Source organism: Pollicipes pollicipes, unplaced genomic scaffold (assembly GCF_011947565.3).
Source record: "Pollicipes pollicipes isolate AB1234 unplaced genomic scaffold, Ppol_2.1 Scaffold_3447;HRSCAF=4054_pilon_pilon_pilon, whole genome shotgun sequence".
NCBI classification, from domain to species: Eukaryota; Metazoa; Arthropoda; class Thecostraca; order Pollicipedomorpha; family Pollicipedidae; genus Pollicipes; species Pollicipes pollicipes.
This window is the reverse complement of record NW_023596297.1, coordinates 8,130,805-8,152,436: the sequence shown is the minus strand read 5'-3', so window position 1 is coordinate 8,152,436 and position 21,632 is coordinate 8,130,805. Positions and strand designations below refer to the sequence as shown.

The 21,632-nt window shown below is 53.9% G+C and overlaps 2 protein-coding genes across 2 annotated transcripts in view; both read right to left on the bottom strand.

Annotated features, from left to right (window-relative positions):
* Positions 1–3,231: 3,231 nt before the first annotated feature.
* Positions 3,232–4,750, bottom strand: LOC119091570 (dolichyl pyrophosphate Man9GlcNAc2 alpha-1,3-glucosyltransferase-like). The gene is made up of 5 exons (XM_037214379.1): positions 4,722–4,750; positions 4,360–4,509; positions 4,209–4,329; positions 3,522–3,722; positions 3,232–3,363 (listed from the first exon to the last, which is right to left on the bottom strand). The coding sequence occupies exons 1-5, from the start codon at positions 4,748–4,750 to the stop codon at positions 3,232–3,234; spliced, it is 633 nt and encodes a 210-aa protein (XP_037070274.1).
* A 4,839-nt stretch (positions 4,751–9,589) lies between these two features.
* LOC119091569 (anoctamin-5) overlaps positions 9,590–21,632 on the bottom strand; it is a 28,350-nt gene continuing 16,307 nt past the window's right edge. Inside the window, exons 10-21 of the mRNA XM_037214378.1 lie at positions 21,069–21,164; positions 20,698–20,862; positions 20,018–20,221; positions 19,382–19,479; positions 18,110–18,252; positions 17,124–17,329; positions 16,457–16,635; positions 14,129–14,235; positions 13,977–13,986; positions 13,567–13,690; positions 12,387–12,482; positions 9,590–9,719 (exon numbers count right to left, since the gene is read on the bottom strand). Coding sequence (XP_037070273.1) covers positions 9,591–9,719; positions 12,387–12,482; positions 13,567–13,690; positions 13,977–13,986; positions 14,129–14,235; positions 16,457–16,635; positions 17,124–17,329; positions 18,110–18,252; positions 19,382–19,479; positions 20,018–20,221; positions 20,698–20,862; positions 21,069–21,164 — 1,557 coding nt within the window. The 3' untranslated portion in view covers position 9,590. The remainder of the gene's footprint in view (positions 9,720–12,386; positions 12,483–13,566; positions 13,691–13,976; positions 13,987–14,128; positions 14,236–16,456; positions 16,636–17,123; positions 17,330–18,109; positions 18,253–19,381; positions 19,480–20,017; positions 20,222–20,697; positions 20,863–21,068; positions 21,165–21,632) is intronic.

Here is a 21,632-nt window from a genome sequence, read left to right as displayed (position 1 = left end):
GTTGCCGAAAGCCACACGCGTTTGCGGGCGCCAGGGCGTTCCGCCCGCTCGTGTGTACGGGCCTGGCTACATTACTTCACCCACACAAGGCCGAGATATACGCGATGACGAATTTCCTAGACGCCTTGGCCTTAGCGATTGCTGAACATAATTTTTTTACGCGCCGCCCATGTCGTATAGATTATTTCCGTCGGATATCTAATTTGTTTTACGTATTTTACTTGCGCTTTACGTTCTTAACACAATTTGAATGCCGAAATATTTTGTACTCCTTCATCACAGTCAAAGCAAAACCTCTACATTAGTCACCAGCAACCAACTGATCATATCAACGAGCTACCTGCTGGAAGCCGGCTAGCCGTAAATGTCCTTGGAATCAAACGTCATGCTTGATTTGGATGATATTTATTGACAGCAGAACGACACACCGCTTTCCTTCATGTATCAGATGACCGCAGTTCCCGATCAGGATGTCCTGTTTTGGGATCACCAGGTCCCTTGGCTAGATTTGGAGGCCCCCTTCGTGAATCGAAAGCATCCTGTTCAGGATTAGGAGGCCCTTTTTGGAACAAAAGGCCCCATGTTAGGACAGCGATACTCTTCGCTGAAAAATCACAGCCCCATCCCAATTTTTTAAATTATTGAAACCCTTTTTAAGAATATGATACATGTACCTAACAGTATGATAATGGGGCACATATCCTCAGTGACCCTCCCCCTTGTATACGACTCTGCAAAGGGGCAACCCCAGAGTAGGCCCCACTTTGTCCACGAGGCCCCTAGAAAATCCTGGCCACCTGACGTAAGACCCATGGTGCCGCCCCTGATACCACAGATCGATTGGATGGGCTGCGCCGATGTCAGAGCGATCTGAAGTCACCAAAAACGGCGCACTGATGTTGACAGCTGCCGGGCGGACACGCACTTCTTCGCGAGATAGATGCACTGGACGACTCTTGGGCCACGTATCCACATCCGTCGCTGTTCTTCACCCTATGACCAGTATCTCCCACCAGGGCAGGACATATCGGCTTTTTATCAGTCTCGACAAGTAGCTAACAGGGAAAGGGTACCTTAATATGCTACCTAGCGTGGTTTGAAAGTATTCACGCAGCGCTTGCCTGTGACGTTCACTGTGGAAGTTCATAACATTTCGTGAACGACGGGTGCAGCGAGCTGTAATTTCGCACCCAAGCGCTCGCCGGGCCAGCTGGTTTGCACACACACGGGACGAGCGTAGCCGTCATCACGGGGCGTGTTGCACTGGTACCACTATCCACTATCCTTGGCCATCTGTGTTGAGAACAGAGCACCTCACTTTCCTCACGGTACTCAAGCATTGGTGGTGACAGGATCAGAATGTCAGATTTCTATTTTGACCCCAGGCCAATGAGCGCAATGGTTCTGCTCTAGTCGAAGGGTGCTAAGACGGGCCAGAGGCTGAAAGGCAGCCAATGTTTCCAGGTACGGTCAAACGGTCCGAGATGAAGTACGGTTCACATGGTGCGAAATGGCTCGAAAAAGTCTGGGAGCTTTTAAAATGCCAGGATAGCCTGTCACGCTCCGCTCAAGGCCAAAGGGCGCTTAGGAGGTACTTGACTTGTGAGGTCTCATTAAGTTTTCCGAACTCCTAAACCGTTTTGAGCACACAGCTAGAATTGGTGAGTGATAGGTTTACATAATTTTTATGCATTTGTGAAAGTCGAACCTTCCTTCTACGACGGCTCTCATCTCATTTTTCTCGAGGTCATGCCGGCGACATTTTGATAAAAAAGACAACTAAACCGTATTTCTCGCAAGGAAAAGCACTTCGAAGGGATTTTGTATACAATTTTCATCTAATTCACTCCTGCACACCAATATCTTCCTGGCGGCTTTACAAGGTCAGGTCATCCAAAGTCCTCTAGGTCGAACTTTCACATTTACAACCAGATTTAGCCCACAGAACGTCCATAATTTAAAACTTATTGACATATGTGCACGGCTTTGAAAGTCGTTTCTAACACTGTTGCTCCCCATTGCATGCTGCATGTATCATTGTAATGCTGCCTAGGCCGAAAAGCCCATGCACATGCATGCATTGATGAAGATAGCTAGTTCCTGCCCTTGATGTAGTCGGACGCGGCCAACGTAACGATCGTCTTCGCCCGTTTCGCCTGACTTTTCGCAGGTCACGTGTCTCGTACCCGTATATGATTGCAGTGTGACTCGCATGACCTGATTTGGCCTAACGAAGATCACCTGCCGCATTGTTCAGTCATACCTACTGATGGCAGTTCGTCGAGATCCTCTCCTTTTGCCCTTTGCCGTGGGCCTACTAATGCCGTTTTCCCGTGGGTCTACTTGCTTATGTTATCGTAGGGAGCCCTGAGGCCGCCTCTCGCGGGGGAGAGGTGACAAAACATCCCACAGGGCGCGGGGTCAGATGATTGAGAGCCGTAGATTCAGAGGGACCGAAGCGGTCTGCGAGGCGGCCCACCGGCCTCATCTGCGGGTCCGTTACCTGGGACGGGCCATGTGAGCGCGACGCGCCCACATCTGGGAATAAACGCCACGTAACATGACTAAGCCTCCCAAGCTGTCTGTCATTCACCATTACCTAATTCATGCAACTGTTATGCAAGACAGCGGGCCTTCTCAGGTTTCCAATGCGCAACAGGGAGCTGGAAAACACCTATGGCGACATTGTGCCCGCAGCGCAATATTTCCTATTGCTCAAAACCTCTATTATTGATAACTCCACACATCAACATGTCCCAGCGAGTTTGTATTAAAAACCAGCCCCAGGCATCACAACCTTGCACCAAAACATAAGGCAGTGCGAGCTATTTCACCAGCTCAATCTCCACGGATCTCATCGCGCCACACAGACCTTGGACACTGCAGATATTAACCGCACCACGCTAGTGCACCGTCATGGAACCGACCATGGACATGCAAGCAGCACGAAACCCCACCGACAGGTATTTCAATAAAACGTTGGCGAAAATTTAGCCCTGCATTCTGACAATGGTACTAGCAGTGCGTCGCACACAAAACTGCCCCGTCAATGGTGGACACTCGGTTTAACAAAAGGGAGCCTTTAGGCACCATGGACAGGGATATATCTGAATGACGGCATATGCCAAGCGATGCTCTCGTGCCCCTCGTGCGCGGTGTCCGTGACAAAGACTCAACAGAATACCATAACGGCAAGGGTCTCCCATCTAAAAAAGTAGAAAAGCTGCGTGTTCAGCATATCTTAAACTTCTCGTCGAAGAACTGGAACTGAATCAGGTGAAAATACAAGAAGAAGCCGGCAAAATGGACGAACGAGTAGAGCGAGATGAGCACGGCCCAGAGATCGGGTAGCGCGCCGGCGGACTAAGGACTGGCCGCGGCTGCGCCCAGCAGCACATAGCCGGCCAGCGAGAGGCCGAAGGCGGGCACCGCCCAGCGCGAGCAGGGGTTCGACCGTCGGCTGGCCGCTGGTGGACGTGAGGCGGGGAGCGCTGCTTGGGCGCCGCGGCGCGCCGGCTCACGTCCAGCACACCCGTCGTCATGTTGACGGCTACGATGAAGAAGACGGTGGTGGCGATGGTGGCGAGCAGGAGGCCGTCCTTCAGCAGCAAGGGCAGCATGCTCAGTGTTGAAGCGGTGAGGAACCAGAAGCACGAGAGCGGGTAGTCGGGGAAGAGGCATGCAGGCCGGAATAGCAGCCAGCAGTATACTTTTCTCGTGCACTTGGAAGGAGAAAAGGAAGAAAGCGAGCGCCGAGTTCAGTAGCGACAGCATCAGGTTGTGCGCGGTCGGGTCTGTGAGAAGCGCCAAACTGCTGGGCATCAGGCACACGGCCGTCGCCGACAGGCAACATGCTTGCAACTTGTGCCGATGTCGTACAGTTCCTTCACCTTGTACGCCACGGACAGACTGGACCAGAAGTTTGCCACCTTGTCTTCGAACAAGCCGCGGTTGAACGGGAAGAGACGGATCACCACTTGCGCCGTCCGCTCACCGTCCACCAAGAACGGCAGCCACACGAGCCCAAAACGTGGCCACCACCACGGCGCCGATCCTAGTCAGCTTGCCGACGGCGGCAGCCCAGGTGCGCTGGCGCAGACACAACCCAGCAGGTAGCAGAAGAACGGCATGGCGTGGTACAGCTCCATCTGCTTGTAGTTGAGCGCCAGCGAGAAGAGCGCGGCGCCGACCAGGTCGCGGCGGCCGACCAGCGCCGCGACCGCCGCCACGGTCAGGCCCAGCGACACGCCGTTGTACTGGAAGTGGCCGTGGTCGATCAGCATAAGGCCGGGATACAGCGCGAACACAGCCAGCACGTTAAGCGTGACACTGCGGCTGCGGCACAGCGACAGCGCGAACCACAGCACGGCCGGCAGGAACACCAGCAGGTCCGCCACCAGCACCGTGCTGCGCATGAACAGCCGGTGCTCGGGCGTCTCGAGGCCGCGCGACGCGTGCAGTGCCACGTACGAGGGATCTAACCAGGCGGCCACGGCGCCGCACACGTAGCTGTGGTACGCCGTGAGTGGCGGATAGTCGAGGCCCCAGTAGAAGCAGGGTCATTGTCGGTGGTGTTTGTGGTACCCAGTCGGACAGGCGGCAGGTTTGTGCGTGACTTCCATCCAGTGCCGCTGTGCCTCTTAGTCGCCATACATGGGTGGCTGGTGCCGACCGGAGTGCGGGTGCAGCGACACCGCCCCAGCGCAAGCAGCAGCCCCAACCCCAGCACCAGCAGGTAGCGTCTGTCCATGATGAAGAGCTTCAGCCGTACACTTCCTTGAAGATGTGTGCAGCCGCCTGGCAGTGTCGCTTGATGATTGTTTGCAGGACCAGGTTTGAAAGAGCATACTATTCTGCTACTACTATGCCACCAACTTGTTACTACTTCCTCAGAGCACCATATTTGTGGCAACTGTTCGGCAATGTTCCAGAATCCTGCAATCACATAATGTTAGTGTTCAGTGACTTTCAGAAACATATTCACCTAAACATTGGAACAGCCAGTGGTCACATCTGATTGGACTGAGTAACAAAAACAATTGTATCTCACAGGTTGCAATATGCAAAATTGCTTGCCATAAAATTGCAATACAAAAATTGCTTTGACCATGTAGTTTGTGCCTTAACTGTGAAGAAACATACAAGATAATAACTTTAACCTACTTGGGTTGTATTTGGTCAGCAGAGTGATCACATTAGACTTCTGTAAGGGTTCTGCCATGACAAAAATAAGGGGCTCATGCTTTAGCACACTGCAGTATTTCAATTGGAACATGCTTTACATGATTGCAGCTAAATGTATGTCCAAGGCTTCATATCTACTAGCATCACACAGTAGGTGCTAGGAAAGCTCATGCCTTTTTCATGAACATGAGTAAATAGCATGAATGCATGCCAAATTAATTTTATATAATCGTCTTTAAAGCTCAAATATTGTAAAGGACAATGTTGCACAACCATTTTCAGCTTGGCAGAACTTCCAGAGGGCTTGAGTTTGATTTTGCAATGAGGATGATGCTTTGCTATCAGCCAAATGAACAACATCATCCTCCTGAAAAACTGCTTGCAATATAGTCATCCTTTCAACAACGCAGTAATTCTTCTGATTCTCGGTCCTAGCAGGGAGCTCTATCGCACCAGACACAGACAAATTTGCAGTTCTCACGGAATTATCGGAATGGACTTAAGTTTCTTTCTGCTAGATTTAGCTGATATGGACCGTCTTACTGAAAGCAAGGCCCGCGCCGGCGTTGCCAACATACAAACCAAACGCTTACGAGATTTCCCATCCCCAAGTTCCGCGCGTCCAACCCCTAGCGCTCTGCGCCCTAACCCATGCATCCCTAACTGCCGACTCAGCTCCAGCCTTGCTCCTCACAGGGCCCTGCTCCTTACTCTCAAAATGCGTGGCACTTGTTATTGTCTCATATGGACCTCAATTGCATCCTGGGACGCGTAGCAGTGACTCGCTATTAACCGGTCACCAAAATGACTGAAATGTAACCAAAATAGTCACTTTCAATACATTGGTTAATTTGGTCAGTTGAATACCCCCACCGCCAATTGTATTATTGCCACCAATGTGGGTGTTTTCGCCGCCGGTTTAACGCAGCCGTTAATCGTATTGCCTACTCAGCCGTAACCGTGCTTCTACGATGACTTACGACATTGTTTCGATCTTTACATCTGAAAATGCTCAAGGATTGTTCGCAAGCGGCTGCTAAAAACAAAAAGCTGACCGGGATCATTTAAGGTTGATGACGTCCCCCGCATTTTTAAAATCAATGGAAGTTGTGTTGGGTTGTGGTAGCTGAACCATCCCACACAGCAAGCTCTCGAGTAAAAAACAAACCGGTTTAGACCTTGGTCTGACCTTCATACCCGACTGTAGATCGATTAAATTTGTTATTGCTGTTGTTGCAGTTCTAAACTCAATAGTTTTGTTGCCTAAGAAACTGCCTCCGAGCAGTGTGGATTCGTCTACCACCGCGTTGTTCTATCAGATTGAACGATTCCCTTGAAACTGTAACCGCTAATGGCGATGGGCTGACTTTGACCTGCTATAGTTTAGTGACCCTACAAGGTACATATACTCTTTTGTTTGGACAAATTCGCTATTTAACACGCAACCGGGTGGCCGATTCGATACCCTTCGCTCGAGTAGTGGGTCAGTTTGGCCTCCTGGGACCCTCAAAAACTAAGGCAGTTAAATGTACCAAATTCACAGAGTGTCTTAACCTGTACGTGAACTCACTGAAGTCAAAGTTTGAGGCTCCTAGGTCATTGCCTTCGAGTCAAATACGGTCAAACAAGGAGAAACTCCAAGTTAGCGTCCAAGGTGTCCCTAGAACCTAGGCACCTGTTGTAACAAAAATTAACATGTTCATTTAAGGCCATTGACCTTGTTTCGTCTTTGGAAGATCACGGTGTCCAAAATCATACAATACTGCCTAGAGTTTTGCATATGAACAAGCGACAGAGATTATGCCAGGCAGTATGTTCCCCCAAAATACGTTGCTCTAGGTCATTTTGGTCAGTGACCTATTCTGACCTCAAAAATGAGTCCATGGAAGATGTATAACGCGGTTACTGTAATCAATAAATTTAAAGTGAGCACCAGGAACTATATCACACAGCGAGTCCTAGAGAACTAAAACAGGCTAGTTTTGACCTTGGTCTGAGTTTCATACCTGACGCCAGTTCAGTGCAATTTGTTCATTCAATTGTTGCGTTGCCTACAAAAGTACCCCGCAGAGGGCTCCGTGTAACACTGTTGTTGCAGCAGATTGAATGATGGCGTAGCAATTGACTTTGACGCCATTCGGAAACCATATCGGAAAAAACCTTGAGGGGGGGGGGGTCAAAGAAATCTACACCCGAGGTTGTTAACTGCATTCAGTATGCAAAGTTTGGCGCTGCGTAACCGGGCCATTAGGACACCATGCTGTAAAAACCTTCGGGAGTGAAATCAAATCACCACCGCCCAAAGCTACGTGGGAGGGGGGGGGGGGGGGGGGGGAGGGGGCTAAAATGACACGAACATCACAAGGATTCTAGTTATTCAGGCTCTCACGCCCTGTCAGTTAATACGCCATACTGGGCAGATATGTGTCGAATGTCCGCCGCAAACATAAGGGACTAAACCGAAAGGTTTTAATGACACGTATCAGTGCCTGTTTCAACGTGCTAAATGGGGGAAGGGGATATACCCACCCACCAGTGACCTGAAGTACCCCCCATACCCACGGTGAGCCGGCCGCATCCCCCAGCAAAAACCTTGATTTGTAGGCAGCTCACGCCTGACCAGGCCTTTAAAAACGGTTCAGGCAGGTACTGGAGACGCAGCAGGTGCATACATTCTGTACTGGACAAGCTTTTTTAGGTGAGGTTGCTGTTCCTAGCTATTAAAAAAGAACACCCAAATAAGCGAGAAGCCGCTTTGAAACGTCAGATAGGTATGTCACATGCCTGCTTGACACAGACCTGCCCGACACATACAGTCTGTGTCATGCAGTTCAGACACAAGGGTTTCGACAGACAGACAGACCCGAAAAAAACCGTTTCCACCCTAAATACCGCCGCATGATTTCCCACCCTTACGTGTCCACGCTTACCAGCTGAAATTTGCTGAGCTCTGACCAATACGGCTCAGACCCGACTCATTTCACCGCCGGGATGGAGGGTCGCCGCTTACCAGATAACCTACCTGACGTGGATCCGACACCTCGCGAGTTTAGCCCTTCCTGGTGTGTTCAAACGGTCCTATGTGAGCTCTGTTGCCAGCCGGAGCGCTTGACGCGGCGACGGGACGAGCACACACGTTCGCAACCGTTATATTAGATATTAGACGGTTATATTAGACGGTCGTCATATTCGCGCCGAACACAAGCGCAGGACAACAATCCGGACAAGAGCCGCATGGTGAGCAAAGCAGTTCCGGCGCCCGCCGCCTCTGCGCGAGCCTTCCGCCATCGCTCCCAGAGACGCCGCGAGCTTTGTTAAAACACCCGCCCGCGCCCGCATCCACGCGCTCAAACACGCGCCTGCATCGGCGGCGAGAATCAACGCCAACACCCGAACCCGCGCAGGAAGACACGCCATCACTGCCGTGGGCCCCGTCTGTCACGGGCGGCCCGTGCGCGAGGCCACGTGGACACGACGTGCCTCGCAGGCGGGTTGAGAGATGTGCGCCGTGGAAAATGTAAAACTACACCAATAAAAATGCGAGACAGATCAGGCGGAGGTTGTGTGACTGATAAACGGCTGGTGCGGCCAGACGCAATGCTGCATGGTGACGTGAAAAGCCAGTTCGAGGCAGCGAAAGGGTGCCCTGTTAAATCAGATCCGACTAGAAGTCCATGGCTGCTGTTGAACCATTCTTTGGCCGGCACCCACCCTGCACACCAACTACGCGAGAACAATAAACCTTAAGAAGGAGATAACGCAGTAGCCAAAGCACGAGAAATACCCAGTCTTCATCGCGAATCCTCCAACGACAACGGCAATGGCAGACAAGGGGCAGAGCCAGTGCACCGCCACGCCCAGAGCTGCTTACACATAGCAACACACGCACGAACATTGCACGATGGGATCGAAAGGCACCAACGACGAAACCGAGTCCCGCTGTAGCACAACACGCAGCGCTGCCCTAACACCCGGCCTCAGCGAGGCGAACGAAAGCGCTTCTGTCGCAGGCCTACGCCAACCGTCTCCAACGCCAACCGCTGCCCCGCACTGACACTGCATACCAAGCGTCTTTCAACAGCGCACACGACGTTCTACGGGCTTAATCACAATGTCGGTTGGTACAGCTATGGACAGAACACAGACCGTTGAGCAGCAAAACCCATCACAGAATCGTAGCGTAGTGACGGCGGCTGCTACACATGGCCTGCACGTATCCGTGTTGTGCGTCCGCCGGACCTACTGCGACAAGGTATTAAAAAATGGAAAACAGGCCGCGCCACGGAGCGTGCAAACTGCCAACTCGGCGTACGAGACAGCGACAGCTGCATCGGCGGGATCCATCGTCGCGACACACAGCGGGCTCCGGCGACACCACAGTTGACCGCCGCGTCCGCAGACGGCGCTCACGTCAGAATGGCTGACTCGTAGTCCGAGATGTGATCCTTCTCCGTGCCGCTCGAGTTGCGGGACACCGCCTGACGCTCAGTGGGCTCGGCCATCAGCATGGACCTCTCAGCGAAAGGCTTCATATGCTGAAATGCAAGCACGCGCCAGTTAACCCGCTTAGGGGGCCGGAAAATATGCATGGATGCGCGCCGGCAGGGACGAAAATTGCCAACTCCGTGGAAATTAATCTCACCCAATTCAGTATTTCGTGGAGGTTCCATGAAAACACACGTCAAACGAGCTTCCAGCGGAATGGCTTCTTACCCAGAACATCGCTACAGACGGTACCTCGCGCCAATGCTCAGTGGAAGATAGCACATGTGTGTAAGAGGGCGGCAAATGCGCGCGAACATTTCAGCGCACCCTGACGAGCAAAACCGGCACGTCTTAGTCGCAGTCTGATTAGTCACAGTCGTTAGTCACAGCATGCCTGACAAGAAGCACACATGGAGTAATTTGAACAGATGCATATCACGTCTGATTTCGACATGATCGATCCATCACTGACCGAACGCAACTATGAACTGGGGAGTCAATGCACCATTCATCCTGCGCGCTTACAGCTGTCCTTTTGCAAGCGACAAGGTTCGTTCACCCGGCAATGCCGCCTACAAAAAGAAAATGACGGCATTCCAATGCTCGCTTTTCATATCACTACCCGCATACATGAGTCACCGCACATTTATCCTGGCCTTTCCGCTTCGCCAAGAACCGGTAGTGAAATTGAAATCCTATACCCGTTGTTCTTCACCTCGATGCGATATCTGTGATATCTACTCCTGTTTTGGAACGTCGAAAAAACTTGCTCAATGTGCATGTGATTTGCCTCGTTTTTATCTTCCATCTATATTGTAACTCAAAAAGACTCGAACCTAAATTTAGACTTCCGGCATTTTTTGATGCTCCTTCAAATACACAGTTAGATATCGGAAAGACTTGGCAAGCACACTTAAACGAGATTGGCCAATTTGCGTTGACGTTCGGCGTTGTGCGTTGCGCTGCGTTGCGTTGGCGTTGGAAGACAGCGTCACGAACTGATGGCTCGCATGCTTGAGAATGGCCTTGGGATTTGACGGCAGTGGGCGGCGGAGAGGGGCAGCTACAAGAAAACCAGTGTCATGAGGGGCAAATACAATCGACAAAATGGAATCTCCGATGCCATGGCTTTAATGATCGGAAGGGGACAGCATTGGCGTAGAAGCAGGCAGCGGAGGTGGTGTGGGGGGGGGGGGGGGGGGGGCGACCACGCAAACGTAGAAAAAATTGACACCACACTTAACGCCTGACATGATACAACATTAATACAAATCCTATGCCGTTCCCAGCTTTTTGCCATATCCTTCCATTTAGTGGAAAGTTCTACCCAACTCCCTTGCAGTTTACAAAACCAACGCGTGCATGCCAATGCCTGGCCTTCTTGTGCCCTTACAACTAGCTGCCTCTTTTGAACATGCCTGTCAGCATTTTTGACGTTGGCGAGAGGACCTGCTTAGGGAGCTCATGGGCACGTTGAACTGTGCCGCTTCTCAAGGAATCATGCCTATAGTTTTTCACTGCGTGATTCAGCCGAACAGAGAGCTGCCCGATGGTGACAAAGCCCAAACCTATGGGTTGCTCCAAACCTATGGGCTGCTGAACTTGCGCATACTCCACTACGCGTGACAATTACTGCGAAACATTGAAATAACGTGGTCTGCATATTCCGAGGCAACAACCACTTTGTACCCAATGCATTTCAACCCTAGGTTATTTCAAGTCAAATTAAAGGGGAAACAACAACGAACAACGCAGATCTGCCGTATGAGGTGATTGTGATCTTATCTGCTCAATGGTTTATGCCAACCTACTGATTCCATCCAAAATGGCCACCTTTCATCCCCGGGGGGGGGGGGGGGGGCTACCATTGGCACAAACCACGTGTGCCTCATGCTTATTGCATGGTTGTGACTACGAATTTAATTAAATGAGACCGTCACGTGCGAAGTAGTATTTTACACGCAGGACTCAACTGTCTGGATAAGCATTGTTTGCCACCGCACCATAGTTACGAAGAGTAGTGCCATGCATGGAAAGTCGCATCCAATTTTAAAGCGCCTGGTTCAGGTTTAGAACATTAAACTTTTCCTGCAATAGGGCAGTGCAGGAACTAAGTTCTACCTCAAACGTGGGCGGTGTTAAAGCGAATTTGGACTAATTAATAATTACGAGCCGTTTGTACCGACGTGTTTTGGTACACGGAACATCGTAGAACGGTACCGGGTGTCGCGGCGACCCTTGGGCTGCGACTTTGCCGGCACGCACCGGCACACACGAGGACAGACCCTCAGCACGGTTATCAAGCCCGGCCAAAACTTGGTACAGCTCGGCCTGTGCTAGGTGTCAGTGTTTGCCGGCAGGCCGGCGCCAGCTGCGGGGCCCAGCTGTACAAGCAGCTGCACAAGCAGGTCACGACACGCCCGGCGGCCACGGCCGCTGCGTACTCACGAACGTTCTCAAAGCAGCGCTTTCAGACCCGAATGCCCATTATCCCGTGAGACTTAGCTACGCGGGAGAACAGAGTGCTCGTCAAAATTCACAACCCGGATGCACGTAACACGTGAGATCACCGGCTCGCATCGGTCGCAGCTATCTACAACACCGTTAGAGAATCTAAAGGGACCAAGCGGTGACTGCCGCACCGACCGAGCCAGTAACGGAACCGCACGGGAGGCACCGCCATCTGAGGTTCCAGTGCGGTCACGACCTCGACCTACCTCGGGGTCGCCGACCAGTCGCTGCAGCAGGGTGCAGCCCAGATTGCTGGGGTCCTCGCCCCGCGCCCGGTAAAGCTCCATCTCGACGATCATCTCCTGCCGGGGCGGACGGGCGGGCGGGCGGACGGGCGGTCAGACGGCCGTCGGTGACGGGACGGCCGGCTGACAAGCCCCGCGTCTCTCGCCACCGACCAGTTCTCCCCCCCCCCCCCCCATCATGCATCAAAAATACCTGAGGCATTTATGACGCGGTGCCGTTATTGTCAGGAAATGGTATGCCTACAAATGGATCCAACTTCTAGGGTGACTCAATGAAACGATTTGGTTAATATGAGAGACACGGAGGCGTCAAACGGTGTTTCCAACGCATGGACACCAGCTGGCAAGAGGCAATGCGCGGGCAGCCTGCTGCTTTAAATGGGCTTCAGGCGGCCGACAGCAAAGCGAGCAATGCTTTAAAGTGCAGTAAGCCTCCACAGTCCAGTTGCGCGACTCGAAACCGCGAGCCATTCACATAAAGCCAGCGTTGCGAAACGCATGAATCGATTACACGTGAGAACGACTCACAGAGAACGCATCATAAAACCTCAAACTGAGCCAGAGAAGCACTGGCAAATTTCGAAGCCAGGCAAACGCAGCACAAGAGGATGCATGAAGCGATGTAAGAAGACCCCCCCCCGTTAGCCAGGTCCTCCGCATAAATATCATACAGTGACAATGAAGCGGATGTCTGCGGTGATTGTCTGCTTTTGGCCCCCTAAATAGCTAACAATACAGGACGCGAAACAAATAAAAACTAGTTACGCATTGCAAACGAGAGAATGTGCCGGATAGCCACAACTTGACGAACTCCTTACCGGCCCAACATCGCCATCTAGAGGTGTTTAGAACCATGTGACAACTACATCACGACTCATCACAGCGCCACATGCGCTCACCTTATCACAGACCGCTCGGTCAGCGTCACTGACCAGTCGTGAGAACACAATCGCGTTTGGAGCACTGAGTGTCGGCGCTGTGATATGCCGTCCCTGACCCGTCACCGCGTAACCCGGCGCAGTACGCTCACAAGCGGCACGGGTGGCGCACGCCCGGGGGCACACGCCCTGTCCGCGCGCCCCAGCCCACCGCGGGGAGAGGGCCCCATCCATCCTGTCCCGGCCAGACCGCCGGGTCGTACCTGCACCAGGTAGTTCTCCTGCTGGATGCGCTCCTTCAGCTTGCGCGGGATGTCGGGCGTGATCCAGCAGATCAGCTGCATGATCACGTACACCACATTCTGGAACACGAAGCCGCCACTGAGACTGCGTGCCGGGCACCCGGCGGCGGGCAGGTCCCGAGCCGATGACGCGCACAGTCAGCCCACCCACCCTTCCACTGAGACTGCGTGCCGGGCACCCGGCGGCGGGCAGATCCCGAGCCGCTGACGCGCAGTCAGCCCGCCCACCCTTCCACTGAGACTGCGTGCCGGGCAGCCGGCGGCGGGCAGGTCCCGAGCCGATGACGCCCGCAGTCAACCCGCCCACCTTTCCACCGAGCGTCTCCGCAATACGCCTGCTGACAACAGCTGACCCGTCCCCAAAGGCGCACCGTATGCCGACTGCGAGACGGGCGTACCACTGACACAGTCAGTCGAACACTGCAGGGTGGCTGGGTGTCGATGAGACCGGAGCGGGTCAGGTGAGCAGCCGCGGCCGGAGCCGCAACCGCAGCGCTGAGCGGCCGCCAGCTGGCGCTCTCACCTCGAATAATCAGCACGAAGATGAGCCGAGCGGCCAGCACGTGCCAGTAGAGCGTGTCCGGTGCGTACGGATCGGCCGCGTCCGGGCCCAGCCGGTAGTCCAGGTACCTGTCACCAGGCGGCAGCACACGCTACGTGATGTCGGTGACAAGGCCCCGGCCGGCGGGCGGAACAGAACAAGACGGACACGGCGATTGGTCAGCGACTACCGCTGAGTACCACTGCCAACGGACCCAACGCCCACACCACTGGTGCACGACATCCACACACTCGCCCAACAGACCGGCCGCATCTCGCGTATTTCCCCAATAAGTAAAAAAAAACTCCTGGCACAAATGTGCTGCCGAGCTACCAACTTGTTTTCTTACTGTGCTCTCAGGCAACTAATGCTGTAAACATAAAAGTTGGCGCACGCGATACAAACGCATTAAACCCTGAAGTGACGTGCGTGAAGATACATGCTGTCCAAGGAGGGGTGGGGGGGGGGGGGGGGGGGTGGGGCAGCAGGGGGAAGTAGCTGACCTCAGCCTTCCAGCAGGCAGCAGAGCAACAGTTCCCCTGTTCCATTTCTTTTTTTGGGTGGAAGAGAACCCAATTTTTCTCAACTAACTGAACATTGTAGTTGCATGTATAATACCAAAACTCAGAAAAAAGAGGCCCCAATAACTCAACTAGAGGACAATAAATCGGGCATGTAAGACCATTTGCTACATCAAAAGATCCGTTTGAGTCATAAGGGTGCTTTTAAGACGAAGGCAGCCAGTGTCCGATGTCAAGATGCCCAATGTTGTACAAAGGAGGGCCCTTTGCTGGCTTAGGAGACCCCGTTACAATCTAGGAGGCCCTGTTCTGGCTTTGAAGGCACCCTCTTTATTCAGGAGGTCCAATGTCTGGAACAGGAGATACCTTCCATGCATGAGATGGCTACGGTTCCGAATCAGTATGCCCTGCTTTGGGATAGTGAGGCCCACTGGCTAGATCTGGAGGCCCTCCTGAACTGATTACATATATATTCTTGGGACACGCTATATGTAAGAGTTTGATAAGGGGGCACATGCTTTCGGTGCCCCTCGCTCTTGATTACGCCGCCGCGTAGGAGGCCCAGGAGGCTCCGGCTGCGAGGAGGCCCAATTTTGTCCGCGAGACCCCCAACCCGAACCCGTGGAGCTGTCAACATGCAAAGTGGAACAGGACCAGAACAAATAAGGGGGCCGAAAAATAAACAACGTTGATTAACATCAGGCCCTCAACTTCGCAAAGAAAGCTGGTCAAGTCCGTGGAAAACTAGTTTGGCGACGTATTTTGTGGGGAAATTTCGTAAATCCCAACGCTTAGCCCGAACTTATTTTGTGAAGCTACGCCCCTGCCGGGCTATCTGTATCGAGTGGCGCCAAGAAAGTTATGGCGTCTTGTGGCGCGTACAAGACACACACACAAACACACACGCACAAATATCTCACACGAGGTTTAGTGTGTGCTGAACAACGGGCATTCCATGGGCGCCACTGGATTCCCACCAGCGCTAGGTCGCCGACCTGCGACAGTCGCGCACAGAAAGATGAGCAGCATGCAACCGCGGAGCGCACTACTATAGCGCTCCCCTCCTCTCCACTGGCGCTCCCGCCGCTCAATCTCTGCGAAGATGATCGCGGCAACTCCACGGAGAAACCTATTTGTTGGCGCAAATTGGCGTAATTGATGCTATTTTTCACTGCTCATCGCTTCTTCCCAGACCAGTTTTGTGAAACTGCACCCATGTGGTCTGAACAGGTTTGTTTTCATGAATAACTGAGGGTAACTGCGCGCCTCTTTGTCTCTACTCTCTTCACTGTTCCTCACTTGATGTGGATAGGCCGGAAAGAGCACCTTTGTATCAAACTCCAAGCATTTATTTTGAGGGGATCCGTTGGTGGCAATCTGACCAGAGTCACGCACTTGCAAGTGCGTGAAGAAAGACTATGTGCAATTCGCTCACCTTTCCCAGTATCGTTACCTCCTTATCTTCGTGCGGACCTCAAGCACTCTTACGGCCACGCCACCACCCCGCCGCGCATCCACAGCGGCGTATGTCGTTTACGTTTGGCATTTCGTAGACCTAGCAGCCCCGCAAACAATCATCTCATTTAGTGGCTGCAGTAGCGGTTTTGCTTTGCGAGTGGCGTTTTTACACCTTTGAACAATGTCTTTATTAGCCGAGGCGTGATTTTTGTATCACGTCTCTACTAGAGAAACATCAGCCACCTGACGCCCGCAGGACCACACTACGTAGATCAAACACCTTACCGCAAATCCAGCGCCACCAACCATCCAGCGCCACCAGCCAACCGACCTGCACGTATCGATGCGCGTCGCGTTGTCAACCACGGGCCGGTAGCGCTCCGGGAAGTCAGCCACGCGGAACACGGCCAGGCTGTGGTTCATGTAGCCGGCGAGCGTGCCGTTCTCGCTGACCCTCATCTGGTAGACCAGCCGTGGGATGAAGTTGGACGTGAAGCCGATGATGAAGGCCTGGCCGGGGCACGAGCACCGGTTAGCCGGCGGACCCGGCCGAGCAAGCCCACGCACAGCAGCCGGAGACCGCAGGCCCAGCACCTGCCCCGGTCACGCCAAGACAGTACGTGGGCTGCACGGCTGCTAAGGGCCGCCCGATGACCACGCGGTCACGGTCCGCGGATTCAACAGGCACAGGGTCGCAGCATGCCCTGAGAGGCCATGGGGAAGACACAGTATCTGCGAGTGCATCGCGCCCAGAACCAGCTCGTCTGGCGCACACGAGCCCGACCGCGGCCGAGACCGTTCCATCTCCGGCGCCGCGGTCTGGGCCGTTCCGTGCCCAGTGCAGTTCCGACCGCGGCCGAGGCCGTTCCGTTATCGGTGCCGCAATTCCGGCCGCGGCCGAGGCCGTTCCATCCCCGACGCCGCGGTGCCGGCCGTTCCGTTCCCGGTCCGCCGTCCCGGCCGTTCTGTCCCCGACGCCGCGGTCCTGGCAGACTTACGTTGCTAAGTACGGCCAGCTTGCCGACGGTGTTGAGAATGCGGTACCAGATGCCTATGTCGCGGACACGCTGGCCCACTGGCCGCCGGTAGAACGAGAGCAGCTTGCGCGCGTCTAGCCGCATCTCCAGCACATTGTTGAGGATGGCGAACAGCGGTGCCAGCGGGAACGACGCCACGAAGATGGTGACGAAGCCGAACTGGATCACTGCGGAGGCGAGGGAGCTAGGCGTTGGACAAAGCCGCCCCAGGGACCGGGCACGGACACCAGAGCTGTGCAGGAGTGTAGCCCGCCCGCGCTCTGCTGATTACAGTCAGCGCATCGGCATGACACAGTGAGGTGGTGATAAAATACGCGATATTTTATGTCCGGCTAGCGCCGGCAGTCACCTGGTGTTAGCAACGCCGGCCAATATAAGCTATGGTCAAGCACCGGTCTACAGCCAGCAGGGGTCGGCTGTTACCAGCAACAGTATGCGCGTTCGATGTGTTCAGTGCGTGCGAACACAATCTAGCATCCCGAGAGTGGAAGCATATACAAGCTCACACCGCTCGAACGAAACCAGTAATGAATCAGTAGTGGAAGCCGGTAACAGCGGCGGCGGGACGGAAATACAACATACCTGATACAAATCCAACAATCATAAGATATGATCAAGCGTATGATTCGATCACAAAGACATGCATCAACAGGTAAAGCACATAACTACTTTCGTTCCAGTAACATCAGGGATCCCAGTGTCTAACGGGATGTTCAAACCTACTAAAGTTAAGTTTTTCAGTGCTTTAGAGAGGAACATTATTCACGTGGATAACACAGAAGTAATAATATTATTCCTCGGAGAAAAACCAGGAGAAAACTATATCTACTAAAGTTAATGAGTATGAATCAACACAGGCTCCTCACATTCTGTTCATACATAAAACGCACACGACCAAACGCCTAGAACGCGTGCTGTTGGCGCTCTGGCGCCCGGCGAGTCCTCACCCATTTCCAGGTACTCCCAGAAGAGGCTCTGAGGCCCCCAGTCGAGCAGCCGGAAGTCGGCCGCCCAGCGGGGCAGCACGCGGTCGTCCTCCTTCCTTTGGGTCAGCAGCTTGCTCAGGTCCCCGATCCAGGTGAACAGCTTCCTGCCCGAGTCGCGAACGACAGCGTCAGGGGCCACCCATCGCCAAGGGGTCAGGACCAGGGGCCAGCGGACCAGGGGCCAGGGGATGTCAACGTTGGGGAAGCAGTGGACGTCAGGACTGGACACGGCAGCTGTACCGGATATCCGGGCTGGGGACAGCGGCTGCATTGGGAACACGAGGAAAGCGGCGAGTTTGCACCGAAAGTTTACCTCACGGCACACGTGAGGTACAAGCTCGTCTGCCGTCCCAGTGGAGCGCACCACGGCCCGTCATGGCCCCAGCTAGTTCCTTTGCGGACAAGGACTGGCGGGGGGGGGGGGGGGGCGGAAGACAGTGATGACAGCGCTACACCAACAAGCCAGAGCACATCGTCAGGGGCCACATTCCGGCAATGATAGCTACACTGCTGTACCTCCTTAATCAGCACTGTTCGCATAGCTAGTGCAGGCTGTACAGCACGGATGAGCTTAAGGAATCCGAGCCAGCGCGACCAGCATTACGCCTGGAAGGTATTGGACTCAAGCAAAATGTTTTTCCCACCTTCCGACTTTTTCAGAAGGGAAGACAACTGTGATATGGAAAAGCTGTGGACATGCATCCTCACTAATGCAGGGCAACGGAAAATTACCGCTTTCGTTCGTAGTGTCGGCTGGCGGCGACGACTTTTCCGCGAATCGATCAAAATGAGACAAAAAAATGACACAAAGCACATTCAATTACAAGGTTCACTCTTGTGCCCACGACCGACCACAACTGATAAAAAGGCGTTTCACATGTTGCAACGAGCATAACTTGCAGTTTCGCTTTCCACGAAAATCTCGTCTTCGAACGCGCAGCTACTGTCACGACAGTCACGACGATATAAACAGAAAGCGAGTCGCGCTGCGACAAAGTCCGGAAAAAATTATACGTGACGTCACGTGCAATAGAGCATTCTTCGTGTGCTGCGAATACACCACTCAGGTCATTGACCAGTGCTACCAGCGACGTCAAATTTTCCAAAGCCATGACGCTGACCACAGCCGGCGGCAGCAGAGCTACACCAGCGCGCGTTCCCATATGTTTCTCCTTCACACCCAATCATCGTCTGAGCACCAGGCCGGCGTCCGGCCGGCGGCGCACTACTCACGGCAGCACCATCTCCCAAATGGTGAGCAGCGCCTGCTTGCCCACCATGATGATGGCCAGCTGCATGGTGAGCTCCAACAGACAGCCGCCCGGGCCGCACTGTCGCAGGAGACGCGGGACACGCGGCCGGCCGTCAGCGCCGCGACACACACACACACAGAACATACAGACAGCCGCCCGGACCGCACTGTCGCAGGAGACGCGGGACACGCGGCCGACCGTCAGCGCCGGGACACACACACACACACACATACAGACAACGCCGACTGCTGGCACGGGAGCAGTCACCGGGCACAGTCACCGGCATGGCTCGTCAGTGCTGTGGCCACCGCGAGTTAAGACCTAACGGATGACGCCAGCTTCTGACCGCGGCAAACCTTCTCACAACGAAACAACAGAGCACCTTCGTCCTGATCTTTCAAACGTAGCCCACACCTCAAATGGACATGCTTGCGGACAACTCAGGACAGCACAGCCAGATGCACATTTGACGTCATGGATCAGTTCAACACAGCACAAGGCATGCGCACCACCCCACAAGTGCTAATGAGCATGACGGAGTGACCGGCTCCGGCGGCGACGGCGAGAACCCGAGGACCCACCGCGGCGGGCGGCCCCGCTCCGTCGCAGTTCTCACCTCCTCCTGACGGAAGCCAGCGATACGGTTGTACTTCCCCGGGTAGCCGTGGAAGCGGCCCTTGAAGAAGGCGATGTAGAAGATGGACGCGTAGTAGTTGATGAACTGCAGCAGGTAGATCTTGAGGGTGAGGCTGTCGTCGTACTCAGACTGGGTGCGGGGCAGCTCCAGGTCCGTCAGGTACTCAGCCAGCCGGTCATACACCTGAGCGCAGGTCAGGTCAGGTCAGGTCAGGTCAGATCAGATCAGGCCATGTCAGGCCGGAGTCCGACCAAATCATGTTAGATCACGTACAAACCGGGTCACTGGCGTCCGGTCCAACATGGGCCAGGTCCGGTCAAACAGTCCCCAATCGGCCTGTTTCAGCTTATGGCGCCAGACGCATCGGTGGCTCCAAAGCGGTCGCACAGTTGCTACCATGCAAGCTTGCAGACGAGTACAACGTGAGAGGCAGACTTGGGACTGCGCGCCAAAGAGGTGGGGGATTCGTCACATCGCTGTGCAGAATATGTACATTCCTCGAAGCTGGAAAGCTGAATTGAGAACTTCAAAACGCAAAATCTAGTACAGTTAAGCGTGTCCAGAACCCGACAAGATCTGTGCTCGAGAGTTTTGAAGTGAGCAGAGGACCTTTTAACATAACGCTACTTGTCATCTTGGCTGACCCTAAAGTTTCCAACCTGATTCAGCAGCAGCACGATCACCAGGTTGATGGTGGCCGCGGTGGCGTTGGTGAAGAGCATGGCGTAGCTGCTGACGTAGTCGTCCTTCCAGTAGGCCAGCGAGGCCAGCACCGACAGCCGGTACAACACCACGCCGATGATGATGGCGATGGCCACGGTGATCTGCGGCCGGGGCCAGAGTCCGGCTCACAGTCCCCGCCGCGGTCCGTGCTCGCCGCCGTCACACCCGCACCAGCCGCACGATAGTACACGACGATAGCACACACGCCATTGCTTTGTGATGAACAAGTTATTATGCTAAAGCGCGGCAGATCAGGCGATAGCTGATCGAGAAGATGCATATCAGGCAGATGTCTGTACCGACGCACCAGCAGGAGAACGATGGAGACGCTCAGCATGATCCGCGGGAACCGCATCTTCCAGAAGCTGACATGCGGCTCCAGCTGCTTCGTTACCACGTTCACCTGAGGAGAGCGATCTGGTAAGATAGGAATTCATCGCACTGTTTGCAACGACATCAGGCGTGATCACAGCGTTTAGACCCCACTGCTGACGGCTCAAACGCAAACCCTGCGGTCGAAGCCGCTACTGACAACGTCTATGACGCGAATCCCACCGACCACACGTTTACGGACATCACCTGCCACATGCCAGGACTGTAACGGGAGCTTTCTTGTCCTTAAGCCACAATGCGACGCGGCAAGGCTTACCGCTAGACAATGACTACTACAGATACTCTACATCTTTACTACTGCACTGAAAACTGGGGCCAACGAAACCATCATGTATTAATAATTGTATCAAAGTGCTACAAGAACACATGCATATAACAAATTCCCGACTCCACTGTCGTCCCGATGAAACTATGACCACAAACTCTATGAGATGAAACTAGGACAAAGAAACCGTCACGACTGCTAAATGGATACAAT